General features: G+C 40.1%; 1 protein-coding gene across 8 annotated transcripts in view; it reads right to left on the bottom strand.

The window, feature by feature from the left end:
• Window positions 1-14745, bottom strand: part of fam13a.L (family with sequence similarity 13 member A L homeolog) — a 129381-nt gene extending 114636 nt beyond the window's left edge. For 4 of the 8 annotated variants that reach the window (XM_018243894.2, XM_018244290.2, XM_018243968.2 and 1 more), the window contains exons 1-2: window positions 14578-14744; window positions 3656-4234 (exon numbers count right to left, since the gene is read on the bottom strand). In XM_018243894.2, coding sequence (XP_018099383.1) covers window positions 3656-3944 — 289 coding nt within the window. In that variant the 5' untranslated portion in view covers window positions 3945-4234; window positions 14578-14744. 8 annotated transcript variants of the gene reach the window in all.
• Window positions 14746-15018: the final 273 nt, after the last annotated feature.

Raw genomic sequence — 15018 nt, 5'->3', positions numbered from 1 at the left:
ATTTATCAAGTGTCAATGTTCCACCATTTTTAGCCAACAGTAATTTTGCCAAGTTAGCAAGCAACCAATACAAATGTGTACCAGACATATTTGAATACATCATATTCTCCATGTCATTCATTGGTGGTGGTGATAAAGGGGTTGTTCACGTTTTAATTGACTTTTATATGATACAGGGTGATATTCTGAGACAATCTGCAATTTGTTTTCATTTTTATTATGTGTGGTTTTTGAGTTAATTAGCTTTTTATTCAGCAGCTCTCCAGTTTTTTTTAGCAATCTGGTTGCTAGGGTCCTAATTACCTTAGCAACTGTGCACTGACTTAAATAAAAGCTTGGATTATGAATAAGAGAGGGCTTCACAGAGCATTTGTTTTTTAGATGGTGTGACCCCCATTTGAAAGCTGTAAAAAGCCAGAAGAAGAAGGAAAATAACTCAAAAGCTATAAAAAAGAAAAAATGACAGCCATTTGAAAAGTTGCATAGAATTAGCCATTCTATAACACACTAAAACTAAACACCCCTTTCATTCCCCAACCTTATTACCCAGTACAAGAGAATTTTTGGTAAGAACTATACAATTTTATCCTAGCTATAATTAAATATATTGTGCACTGGCTTATACAGTAGTGTTGTCCTAACTGTAGTGTAAGTATCAATGTGAACTATATAAAATATAATTAAATTATTGAAATAAAAATGTGATGTATTCATATTCTTACGCCTTGAAAAAGCTGACATTGCGAAATGCGCATCAGTGTATTTAACTTATTGGTCAACTATTGGAGGGGTGGTGGAAATTGCTCAGCTCATAACTATATCTCTCTCTCTGTACAACTTATTTCCCAGGAGGCCGTGGATTTGTGGTTTTATAGGATATCTTAGCCTTCAACAGCATTAGGGCCTAGCTAAAATTTGAGACCACAGTCCCGGTTGCTCTGCCTTCTCAGTCTTTGTGGTGTCCCAGGGATAGAAAATATTAGGTAGTAGATTTGGGACACCTCCACCTTCTTTTTCTTCCAAGGTTCTCTCTTTTTTCATGAACTCGGGCATTGATTATAATTTTTATCACATTAATTGTGGTCACTATAATTAATTTAATTACCTTTTACTATATTTATTTATTCAGCACTACTAAGCACTTTAAATCCAATGAATTCATTTCTTAAACCTAATTTGATGGGGAATAGAATTATCCACATTTTTAAGCAACGTTCCTATTTATAATATTTTAGTGGGTTATATCCCGGCTAAGGGAACCTGGTGGTTTATAATTGGTTCAAGCTTGGGCATGAGCATCAATTTTTGCCTTTTAAAATCAAATCACTGAATTAACTATATTGCACTGCACTTTATTAATTTATTAAGAATCAACTTTAGTAATTGTTTTTTAATTGGAATAAATGCAACTATAGCACTGCACTTTATAATTTAAATCTTTATTTATAAGGCAATTGAATAAGGCTACAGGGTAGCCTAATCTGTGACTGCTGTTATTTGAGCGATTAAGCGGGGAGCTTTTTCTCCTTCTTTCTAATTTGCAACTTAATTACTACTGATTTAGGTCAGACCTCTGCGTTAATCTAGGGATAAAAATTTGTATTCGTATACAAGGGAATCACTGGTGTGTTTGGGCATTCATATTCTGTCATGGACAATATCGGGGGGGCTTAAACTGCCAATGCTAAATTACTGTGCTGTGGATTCTATGGTGCACACATATGTTATATTTATCATTAGATAGTTAAAGGAGAAATAAAGCCTAAGAATTAATCAGGCTAGAAATGTGCTGCATTTTATATTCAGAACATACTGCCCCAGTAGAAAGGTTTAGCCCCTTATGGCTTAAAGGGGTTGTTCACCTTTAAGTTAACTTTTAGTATGTTATAGAATGGCTCATTCTAAAGGTGGCCATACACGGGCCGATAAAAGCTGCCGACAGACCAAGTCGGCAGCTTATTGGCCCGTGTATGGGGGCCCCCGACGGGCTTCCCCGATCGAGATCTGGCCGAAAGTCGGCCAGATCTCGATCGGATGGGGTTAAAAATCCCGTCGGATCGCGGCCGCATCTGTTCGTTGATGCGGTCCCGCGATCCGACCGCCCGTTTGGCGAACGCTAGGATCCGATCGTTGGGCCCTAGGGCCCACGATCGGATCAGCCCAATATTGCCCACCTCAAGGTGGGCATATCGGAGGGAGATCCGCTCGTTTGGCGACATCGCCAAACGAGCGGATCTATCCGTGTATGGCCACCTTAAGTAACTTTTCAATTGGTCTTCATTTTTTTTTAGTTCTTAGTTGTCAAATTGTTTGCCTTTTTCTTCTGACTCTTTCCAGCTTTCAAATGGCAGTCATTGACCCCATCTAAAAAACAAATCTGTAAGGCTACACATTTATAGTTATTACTACTTTTTTTTTATTACTTTCTATTAAGGCCCTCTCCTATTCATATTCCAGTCTCTTATTCAAAGCAATGCATGGTTGATAGGGCAATTTGAACTCTAGCAACCAGACTGTTGAAATTGAAAATTGGAGACCTGCTGAATAAAAAGCTAAATAACTCAAAAAACACAAATAAAAATGAATACCAATTGTACATTGTCTCAGAATATCATCTCTGCATCATACTAAAAGCTAATTCAAAGATGACCAACCTCTTTAATACCTAGCACTTGTGCCCGCTATGGCTTTAAACTAGAAGAGTTTGGAGATATAATATGAATCTAACGCAAATTAAGCTTTGACAGGAGTTGGTAATTGTAGGTCAAGCCTACAGGTTTCCCATTCTTGAGCTAAAGTTTTTACCAACTTCAGAATGCTGTAGAAGAAAGTTCTCAATGGATCACAGCTCTCCAATCACTGCATGATTCCAGGGAGGCCAGCTATAAGATATTTGGAAATAACACAGAACATATGGAGCTGGCTAGTCTGATAAGTGGCAATTTTTCACTGGGGCATCAAACACTGATCTGCCTTCAGCCCATATCTAATACATATCATGGCATCTGACTGTAAGTGCACCCACTGTGTGAATTTTGGCGCAATAAAGTGCACATGTGCATTCCAAATATACCCCTGTGTGAACTGACAGGTACATGCTCTGCTTCTCGGTGCATATAAAAGACTGGAAAAATGGCAGCAGATAGGAGTGTGGCTTACCAGTAGAAAAAAACACATATAATCACCAGACAAAGCACTGTTAAACAGATTTTTGTCTGGGTTAGTTGCATGGATTGTCAGACTCATTGTTCATGTTTTTGTAAACTACAACTCTCATCTTTACCAGATTATGGCTGTTTGCAAGGATGCTGCAAGTTGTATATTACAGAAGCTGGAGAGCACTATTCTAGCCGATAGTTATTCACGTGGATGCTAAAAAGTTGTAGTTCACGTAAGCTTAAAAGGCAGCAAGTTTGACACACTTCATCTACTCATCACTAGTAATTGCCAACAAGTTATAAGAAGTGACAACGGATTTGAAACTGCAAAAGAACTACAATCCTTTGGCTCTGCCCTGATGTCAACATGTAGCCCTCCAGCTGTTGCTGAAATACAAATTTTAAAATTCCCTTACATCAGGGAGGCAATGGTTAAGTCATATTTATAATCATCAGAAGCAAACATAAGCAATAAACAATGTGCAAAATAACCTTACCTGTGGTGCGTAAATACTCCACTATGTTCCATACCAAAGTTGGGATGCCTTCAGTCACTAATCCATTTAGGTGTAGATCCGTAAGTTGCACACCAAACACTTTCTTGCCTTGTATGGGGGGCTGTCCTCTAACAGGCCGCGAGACCACCTTCTTCATATCCTCTTTCAGCCTGACGGCTGCCTTGCTTTTCTTAAAGGAGCAGAGGAAAAGTGAGCAGTCACTAGCCGAAACAATGGGGGCCTGCATTCTAGTGCTGCTCTGCTGCTTTACAGATAGGAAGTCAAGCATGGTGGGCCATTACAGAGTGTGGATTCAAGATGCAGCACTGAAAAAAATGCAGCAGCTCCACAGGCAGGCAAGGATATGGGAGAACTGGGAGAGTCCTCCAGACTGCTGGAGGTGGGGCAGTCACACAACTTCCCTGTAACTAGGAGATGGTGGGAGTTTTTTTGCAGGAAGAACACACAGCTGTTTCCAAGCTATATTACCACAGTAACCTCTGGGCGGGACTACTGAATCTTGTGCAACCTCAGAAGCCTCCGCTCTTTCAGGAAAACCTTGGTAGGTTTCTCTAAAGCCTGTGAAACAGATAGGATTCAGAAGAACTTAATATAAGAACTGAATTTAAGGCAGGACAGTCTGTGGAATTAGTACAGGAAGTGAGTGTTTGCTGGCTTCACTTATCTTTTGTTTTTGTTTTGTGTTCTTAGAGTAGGTGTTACTAAGCACAGAACATAAATTACCAATCCCCTGTCTGTTAAATCCACATCAGAACAAAATAGGAGTTGTGTTTAGTTAGCATTTTAAAGATGACCTGTTAAATCAGGATAAACACCACCAGATCTGCGAGAATGCATGGACTGATCTTTACACACAACAAATCCAGGCTCAGTAGCTTTTGTCAACTACAGATCCCAAAACCCTCAGCTAGAGAGCAAAAGCACAGCCCACTCTACTGCATGACTGCCATTATCAAATAAAAATATAAGTTATTGGATATTTTGCACCTTGTACATTATTGAAAGTGCTTAAAACACACTAAAAATGTGGTTAAAACACACTAAAATAGTGGATGAACACCGGCAATGACAATGCATAGCTTGACTGGCAGTACAACAATTTACCACTTAGGGCTCTTTTTTACGTGTTTACGCGTTTTTACCTGCGCTCCGTTTTTTCAGCGTTCAGCCGCAGGGGAGCGCAGGAATAGACGCATTTCATTATTTCAAATGGGGCTGTACTCACACACGATCACAGGAACAGAATTCATGAACACCCCCCAGGAGTCACCACATAAATCAGATGTCGAGAACAAGGTATTCTTAATCGTTTACTTCAAGCTATGTATGCGGGAAATAATGTTGTGCGATTTAATGTCTTAACTTGTTATACAATAATCCATTGAGAGGAGACCTGCATTCTGACTATTGAGTGTGTATACTCGACATATGCTAACGATGGATTCTATCCATCATTTTCTTTTTTATTTCCGAATTCCTTTGTATTTGTTTATTTTATTTGTTATTAAAAAATTTTCAATAAAAACATTTATAAAAAAAAAAGAATAGTTTCTAACTTTTCAGTTTTTGTCTCCATTCCAGTAAAAATGTAAATGGTTTTCTGAGTATGGAAATTTGTGGAAAAGTCAGTTTCAGAGGCATTTGGCATCTCATTAGCAATACAAAGCCTACTTGTTAATAGACAAGTCTTTGTTTTCCGAAGTAGCCTCATGAGGAAACTTCGGGCTACTTTCGGAAAACGAAGCACTCAGAGTGCCATCCCGCCGGCAATTTAGGTTCTAGCCGGCGGGAGGCAGTTTGGGGAGATTAATCGCCCTGAATAAGAAGCAATTTATCGCACCAAAATCACCCTGAATCTGAACGTAAGTCTATGCCCTTAGAAGGGGGAGTCAGAAGAAAAAGGCAAATCACTATAAAAAATAAATAATGTAAACAATTGAGTTGCTTAGAATTGGCCATTCTATAACATACTAAAAGTTACCTTAAAGGTGAACCACTGATTTAAGTTATTGGCAATAAAAAATATAATTGAAGTTCGCCAGATATCACCGTTTTCGGTCTGGCGAAAGAGCGTTACTATGCAAATTCACTAAGTTTTTGATTTTAAAGTCTGTTACCTCTATCTCCAGACTTGCCTTCGCCACCTCAGACCAGGCGAAGTACAATAGAGTAGATAGGAGTTCCTCAAAAAGAAGTTGAAATTTTCCAAAAAACGCTAGCGTTTTTTCCTGTTTAAAGGGTGATAGACTGAAAAAGATCATACATTTTTTTTGGGGTACCCTCCTTCCCCCCCTACATTTGCTAACATATGGCACCTAAATAAACTGTGGGCACATGTGTAGGGCATTATAACAACTTTATATAATTTTATTAAGGTTCCCTGGCCTTGTGTAGTGTAATGTATTTGCTGCAGCATATACGGCCATTGTACTTTAACTGCACGCCGCAAGCAAATTAGCCAATGCTAGCGTAACTTCGAACTGCTGAGCGTAATTTCGATGGCGTAATTTTGCCAGCGTTCGGTACCCTGTGTGCAACTTCGGATCTTCGTGAATTAGCACTGTCCAGGCGAATTTACACCTGGCGAAGTGTTGCGATGTGCGCGAAGCCAGCGCTGGCGAATTTTCGCCGGTTAGTGAATTTGCCCCTATGTGGGATTTCTTCTCAACCAGTTGAAAATAATGTAATTGTATTAGATGTATGGATTAGATATGTTACAGGTTAAAACAGTGCTTGTTATTGAAGGGAAACTACACCCCTAAATGTTTCAGGTCTCTATAAAATAAACTAAAATACTGCTTCACCTAAATAAACCATTTTCATAAAAATATATTGTTCTAGTAGTATGTGCCATTGAATAATCACTGTGATAACACACATACTAAGGGCATTTTCTTCATGTCAAAATCCACAATTTTTCTGCTCGGACGGGCTTAGGCCCAGGGAAGATGGAGCATTGGCTCCTCTGCTCTAAGCCTGGGTATTTTTTTAGGCTGAGAGAAGCATATCTGCTCTGTTCCCCAGCCCCATTGATTTGAATAATATTCCCTTGTATGCAGTCACACTCAGCAGACTAGAAAGGAGGTTACCTGAAAATGCCTGCTTCAGTGTATTTGGGCTAACCTCTACTAAGGTGACTGCACACAAGTGGATCTTATTCAAATCAATGGGGCTGGGGCACAATGTGGATTCGCTTCTCTCAGCCTAAAAAAATATGCAGACTGAGAACAGAGAATCCAATGCTCAGGTGCTTGGCATGCTTAGAGCTTCTGTTTTCTCCTAAAATAAAAAAGAAAATCAGCACTATGTGATACCTGCATACAGTATCTGAGTAACAACTTAAAAAAATAATTAACTACCTACAGTATGTTCCAGAACCAAGCTGGTCATATTTCAGCTGATATAAGCTGCTCCAGACTGAGTTGCCAACTGATTGGTTTGTGTATATGTACCTCCTGATTGCCTGCTTGGGATTTTCAAACCTGCCTGATGGATATCTAGACAAAAATCAGCTGGATCTCTATCAAGCAGGTTTAAGGGCTGCTCTGGTGTGATCTCTGGTCATTATCAGATTTTCCCAGCTTAAAATTGGCCCATTTTTAAAAAGTATGGCCAGCTTCACTCTGACTCTATGACCTACTATGTTAAAGGGTGACCAAATGATCAATGCAATGATATGCACTTCTGTGTTGCTCATTTCTACATGTTTTTAAACAAGTCAACAGAGACACAGCTGAGATATGGGACAGTAACTGTGGATGAATACGCAGCGTGCGGGGTTCCCTTCTGACAGGCGTCGGGCGTACAAAATCTCTTGTGTAGTTTAGATATGGTAAGGGCTGTGTAAAATAGATTTAATATTTCATTGCAATTAGGTTTTAAGACATGTGGAAATAAGAATTTATATCAATGTTTATATACCACTGAGGGTATTGTAGATATTTTTTATACAGTGTTTTCTAGTTAATGGCATTTAAAAGGACGTCTTGTTGACTGAAAGGTCAAAGACAGCATTGTGCTGTTCAAGGCGTAACACTGCTTCAGAGTGTGTAATGCTAGAGCTGAGTTAGTATACTGATTATTAATCTCTACCTTCCATAGAGACACAGACAATGTTAAAAAAAAGCACATTTACATTTTCCAACACTCCACGTAAAGATTTTGAAAACCTATTAGGCCCATGCTACTGTTAATTCCCACTAGGGATGCACTGAATCCCTGAATCCTTTGTGAAAGATTCGGACGAATAGTGAACCATATACTAATTTGCATATGCAAATGAAAATGAGGGGCAGGAAAGTGGAAAAATATTATTTTTACTTCCTTGTTTTTTGACGAAAAGTCATGTAATTTCCCCTCTCTGCCCCTAATTTACATATGCCTATTAGGATCCGGTTCAGTCAGGCACAAGGATTTGGCCGAATTCGAATCATGTCCAAATCACAAACAAAATGGATTCAGTGCATCCATAATTCTCACACAAAGTACAGTACTCCTGACATGCAAGAAGCTTTCTGTGAATGCCTTAAACAACTTTCTGGGGTTTTATTTTGTACAAACATATGAATAAGGTGTTATTTGCAAACTAAAAAACGGGGTGCAAAGTGCAAAAAATTGGTGCAATTTGCCCTTTTTCCCTTACAGCCTAAATGAATTGATGTAGGTCTCTGCACTCCATTTCAAAGACCACAGATTTGGGGCTACATCTATGATTACATTGCTTTTTGTGTATTCAGTGCTCTTTTTTGCTATGAGAACCTTACCAGAGGTAAGGCAGTAGTATTAACATAGTAACAAATGTTGTTGATAATCAACAGTCTGTTGGGCTATACAGGAAGTAGGAGACTATAATACATTGCATCATTTGCAGTTTTAACAGTGGGTATGATTAGCAAAGAACATGAATCAGCACTAAACACAGACATATAAACAGTAGTTTTAAACTGTGGTTGCCAACTTAGATTTCCACATTCTTTTCTACTAAGCAGAATCTACTTAAATATACTAAAAGAAATAAGATGGAATGAGCATTATTTTTAAAAGGTGTAATAAAAAACATAAAAAGCCAAAATGTCTTTAAATATTTAGTATTCCCTAATGGCAATGGCAAACTAGAAATAATTTTATACAGGAGTCCCCACAAGCATACCTCCCAACTGTCCCTTTTTCGGAGGAACAGTCCCTCTTTTGACAGCTCAACCCGCAGTCCCTCATTTGTACTGGAAAGTCCCTCTTTTCTCTGCACTGTACAGCCAGAAAAAGAAACAAAGTTTCTCACTTAATTGGCTTTTAGCAGAGAGCCCAGAACAGCTAACAGGTGCAAATAAGATACTTTGTAACAATTTTGAGACACAAAAACACAGTTTAGATAAGCAGAAATATTTTCAAACTTTCATAACCTGCCAAATTTTGTAAAACAAACATGGTAATTAGGGGGTGTGGCCACAGAAAGGGGTGTGGTCAAAAATTGCTACGCTACGTGCGGAAAAAACATTTTTGTCCCTCTTTTTACTTCCAAAATGTTGGGAGATATGCCCGCAAGAACTGAGGGCAGAAATAAACAAGTGCAATTAGATTAAATATCACATTACCAGTTTAACTTCATGCTGCATTGTGTATAAGGGCAGTGGCACACAGGAAGATTTGTTGCCCAAGATTTTATATGCGCAGTTGCGGGTGACAAATCTCCCGAAAATGCTTCTCCATTAACAATAATTGAAATAGCTGGTGGTATACCAAACTTATTGCTAAATCGCCTGAAGTTGCCTCCAGAGAAAACTTTGGGTGATTTAGCAATATGTTGGGCACACCACCAGAGATTTAATTTATTGGCAGTGGAGAGGCATTTTCGCACATAAAATATCGCGGACGACAAATCTTCCCGTGTGCCACGACCCTAATCGTGCAACTTTATCAAACGAGATAATGTAATATATGTAAATTCTGCAAAGGAGAGCTTTTCTCTGTGGTCTGAATCCAGTTTTGACACAGCTTCTCTGTTAGTGATGTCCAGGAGAAATTCTTAATCCGCATCCGACCCTAAGCCACCCCCTTTCAACCCACATCTGGCCCGGCATTCCCCCTCTATCTGCGCCCGTCCTGACCAGTAAAGTGGCAGGGGCAAGTCTATAAATATTGAGGCCAGAAGCTCGCAGTGCTAGTTCCGAAGATTTTGTGCAGAAACCGGGCTCAACAGTAAATCACTATTCTCTGTATCAGTTTGATATGCTTTAGGTTTTGAGCAAACACTTCTTTGCTGAAGGGGCTGATCAATCCAGAAACTCCCCACACACAGTGGTTTCAGTAGATTATTAAGGAGACACTCCAAAAATACATATAAATCAGCAATGTTGTCCTTCAGTTCCACAAGTATATAGTGCACCATATGTCCTTCCTTGGACAAATATTCTTCAACTTTAATCTGGATTTGCACAACACCTGACTTCTGTGCAATTTCACAAATGAGGGCTCTGCTTTTAAAAAAGGCTTTGCCTGACAAGATTTGCTTTTTTGCAGCACTTTATATTGTATTCATGTAGGCTCTGGCTTTACTCACTGCTTCTTTGCTGTTGCCATAAATATGAAATATGTAACTGTCTTGGTCCAGGTCAACTGCTACTCCTAGTTTCCTGAATATTGGAACCATTCTTGCCATTCGCAAGCCCTTAAACTGGCCATAGACACAAAGATCCGATCGTACGAATCATCGTGCGATCGGACTTTCCCATCTCCCTACCTGCCACTAACCATTCCAATCAAATAAAGTACAAAAGAACAGATCAGCCGATGTTCTGCCCCTGACAGCAATCGTACGAAAGTTATGTCCAACAAAAGCTAGTGACAGTCTCCCTCTAAAAATCGTATGATCGGCAATACATGCAGAGAAATTATCGGCAGCCGACAGAAATCTTTTAACCTGTCCGATTGACCAAACGACCGATCTCAGCTGGACAAAAAATGTCAGGACTCTCCACACACGGTCCGAAAATTCATACGATCAGATCTTTGCGTCTATGGCCAGCTTTAGATGTTCTTGTACCTGGCTTATGCAATCTATCAGAAAATGTATTTTTAATTGCTTTTACTTTTCCATGCTCGCTTAAAGAACTCCTTAAACTTAAGATTGTGGAAGAGTTTTGCTTTTCAGCATGTCTACCAATTCTAGACAGAATAATAACCTGGGTACAAATGAACTGCCACATGCATGCTGTAAATCTGTGTGCATGTCCAAGCTTACTTTATTTATTTTGCAGTTGTTTGATTGTGGTGTTGTCAGTGTAACAATTGCCATAAGCTATACCTCAAAATCCTCATGCTTTATCTTTATAATGGTATCCAAGCAGGGAAAATGCCCTGAACATAGTGGGGACCCCCAATCTCTATATTGTGTTATCTCTTGTCTGTGTGCACAGTATATTTAGTATTAATTATAACAGCCTCTGTGAAAGGGTTGTGGAATAGCAGAGGAAGGTGAGAGTTGTAAATCAACAGTAACTTTACATAGATTTGACAGTCCTACAATTGATAAATAACCGAGCTCTGACAAATTACATATAAATGTTGGCATACCACTCTACAGTCCACTGAAAATAAATCCCATAATCCATTAAATACAACTAAAATAATTGAAATTAATTAAATAAAACACAGATGCTGCATTAAAGATCAGAAATTAGCACTCTTCACCTGTTGTTGGACTACAACTCTCAGATACTCAATTTATTCTTCAACTAGCAACATTACAACTCTTGTGTACTCTGTATACTCATCCTTACAGTTTCGGACACTATAATGAGCATTAACAGAAGGAGTAGTAAATAGGAACCCCTATGGCATTTAATCCCAATGCCATAGTATAGTATACGCTGCAAAACCTTTTTGTGGTCTTGATAAAGGTCCTCTGTGCAGGACCGAAACGTCGACTTACACCATTAAAACGTTGCACATAAATTAAGTCCCATGAGTTCTCTGTGTTCTTTATGCTGATCTTACTTTTTGCCGCAGCACCTGGGCTGTTTGCCTTTTTCTAGGGGTGAGTACGCTACTCTCCAGACTCTGTGTATATATACAAAAACTGCCTGCATGGTTTTTCAAAGGGCAGGATACCCCTGAGATTGACGCTGCAATCACTTCGTCATAGAGCCGCCACATCCCTAGCTATGTAAACAGAGGAAATGGCTCTGTGCTGCTGAACAATTCATCCACCTGACCACTTTATTTTTCTGTGTGTGCCAGAATACACTGGAAGAAAATCTTAGGCCTAATCTTGTCAAAAAAAAAAAAAAAAAACTAATAACAACTACTTTAGCTGACATTAATGTGTGTATGGTAAAAAAATATTTATAAGCAAAGTATATTTCCCATTGTATCTACATAACGGCAAATTATGTTAATGCTGTACAAAATACTTCTAACAGTAATAATAATACAGCACTGTCATGCAATGGTTAGCATGTTGCCTTGCAGTACTAAGTTACTAAGTATAATTGTAGCCGGGCCCTATATTTTATGTCCAGTGCTGAATGGGTTTCCTCCGACATGTCAAAACATATACAGGTAGGTTAACTGGCTCCTAATGCAAATGACCATAGTGTGTGTGAATGAGAAACTCAAAATAAAAAAATTAAATATATATATATATATATATATATATATATATATATATATATCAGCCTATAAATTTGCCAGAATAGCCAGCTGTTTTACAAGTACATTTTACAGACATTTCCACTATCAGGTGCAACTCTTGGATATTTTGTCACTGTATTTCAGGCATGTAATGTTGTTACAGCTCTATGCAATTCAGGTAGGCCCAATGTGGCCATAAAACTAGGTAATTAAAGGCAATTCAATTGCCTTCCACTGTTGCCATCAAGTGCTACACAGTAAAGAATGTAACAGGGATGAATTATTCTGTTTCATGTTGAACATATGACATTTTCAACCCATTTTCATATGGTGTACCTTGCTGTGACTTTGAACAGAGAAAGCACAGTGGCTACCAATAAATAAGCAGAAAAGCATAATTCAAGCACAAGTAAAGGCTTAATCACTAGAGGGTGCCAATTTGTTAGGCGTCTGACCTCTCCGTAATTATAATCATTAACATCAGACCCTGGGCTGGTGCCCCCACTTCTCTGAAAAATGCACCAGCCCAGCCACCATCTTGCTTCTTCTGGTCTCTGTTACCCTCAAACCTGCCATGGAAACTGAATGCCAATGTTTTAGATTTTTTTCCAATGTTAGTCTCCTTCGTGAAACCATTTGTATTGTTTTCAGGCAAAAACAAACATTTTAGTCTTTGATAAGTGACATTATACTGCCCTATTGTATATCAAGTAACTACAGTATACATTTTAAGAAGTTTTTTTCTTGCTGAGCAAAATAAGACCATTTATTTCTCGATGAATAATGCATACCTCCCAACTGTCCCTTTTTCGGAGGGACAGTCCCTCTTTTGACAGCTCAACCCGCAGTCCCTCATTTGTAGTGGAAAGTCCCTCTTTTCTCTGCTCTGAACAGCCAGAAAAAGAAACAAAGTTTCTCACTTAAAGGAGAAGGAAAGCCCCAGGGCGCAAAACCCCTCCCCCCCTCCCGTGTATTGCCCCCCCTCCTTCCTCCCCCCTGGCCTACCCCTCCCGCTGGGCAAATGCCCCTAACTTGTTACTCACCCCTCTGCGCAGGTCCTGTCCACGGAGTTCACAGTCGCCATCTTCTCCCACGCGCGTCTTCTTCCTGCTCTGACCGGCGTCTTCTGGCGCATGCGCAGTAGGAACAGGTACCGGTACAGCTCTATTGCGCATGCGCCGAATGTCACGAAGTTTTCCGATTTCACTTCGTGACATTCGGCGCATGCGCAATAGAGCTGTACCGGTACCTGTTCCTACTGCGCATGCGCCAGAAGACGCCGGTCAGAGCAGGAAGAAGACGCGCGTGGGAGAAGATGGCGACTGTGAACTCCGTGGACAGGACCTGCGCAGAGGGGTGAGTAACAAGTTAGGGGCATTTGCCCAGCGGGAGCGGTAGGCCAGGGGGGAGGAGGGAGGGGGGGCAATACACGGGAGGGGGGGAGGGGTTTTGCGCCCTGGGGCTTTCCTTCTCCTTTAATTGGCTTTTAGCAGAGAGCCCAGAATACCTAACAGGTGCAAATAAGATACTTTGTAACACAAAAACACAGTTTAGATAAGGAGAAATATTTTTAAACTTTCATAACCTGCCAAATTTTGTAAAAAAACATGGTAATTAGGGGGTGTGGCCACAGAAAGGGGTGTGGTCAAAAAATTGCTGCACTACATGCAGAAAAAAATGTTGTCCCTCTTTTTACTTCCAAAATGTTGGGAGGTATGTATGATCTGTGTAAAAGTTTGCAAAACTGGATACATTGACAGCTTCTTAAGCTGGATGCCATTTCTAAGAATACAAATACCTTTCAAGTCTAGTGGAAATGTGCCATATCACATATTCAAACAGGTGGATCACCTATAAGTGAACTTTTGTCATGCTATAGAATGGCCAAACTTTTTACTAGCCTGGAGGGCGTGACCCCACATAGTACTCTATCCGGGTACATGATCTTCATTCTCTATTTATTTTGAATGTGGGTAGGGGCATTACCAATAATAACCACGGATAGCTATGCTGCACAATGCCACTAGCAACTTTTTTAAGTAGTTAACCCCCCACACCCATTAAAGCTAATAAACCAGGAAGCAGCATAGCATGCACACGGTGTATTTTTATTTTTTTAAGCCACTGCTGAATATTTAAAGCATGGCTTCCAAAAGTGCTGCTGCTCCCCAGCTGTTCTAGAATTAGCGCTGTCTCGGAAGACACTGGGAGTTGTAGTTGAACAACGGCGAAGAAGAAAATACTCTAAGTATTTACGGCATGCGCAGTCTTACCTCAGAACTGGCGTGCGAATCACTGGTTTACCCTCCTGTTTGGACAGACAGCCGATCGATAACTCCAAGAATATATAATACTCTTTGTCTTGCCCAGTGCCAGGTTGGTGCTTTGCTATGTTTGCCCCATGCGTTCCGTCACACCCAACGGTGGTGTTTGTAAACACGCTCCACGTGTGAATTAAGCAACACGCCCTATTCACAGAAGCGCAATACGTAAGCCGATTGCAGAGGGGGCGCTAACATACGCTGAACACTGTACGTACTTTACGTACCACGACCATATTTACTGGCATACAAGTCGCAGGGCGGGCTCTACACCTGGGGATGAAAAGCAAAGTCTGCTTTTAGTTGTGATTGGCTGCGCGTTGCCAATGGACCCTCTCTATTATAGGGAGGAGATGGGGGCACATTTCGATTTCTGAGCATAGGCGAACGGCT

This window comes from Xenopus laevis, chromosome 1L, assembly GCF_017654675.1.
Source record: "Xenopus laevis strain J_2021 chromosome 1L, Xenopus_laevis_v10.1, whole genome shotgun sequence".
Taxonomy (NCBI): domain Eukaryota; kingdom Metazoa; phylum Chordata; class Amphibia; order Anura; family Pipidae; genus Xenopus; species Xenopus laevis.
This window is presented reverse-complemented; position numbering and strand designations above follow the sequence as displayed.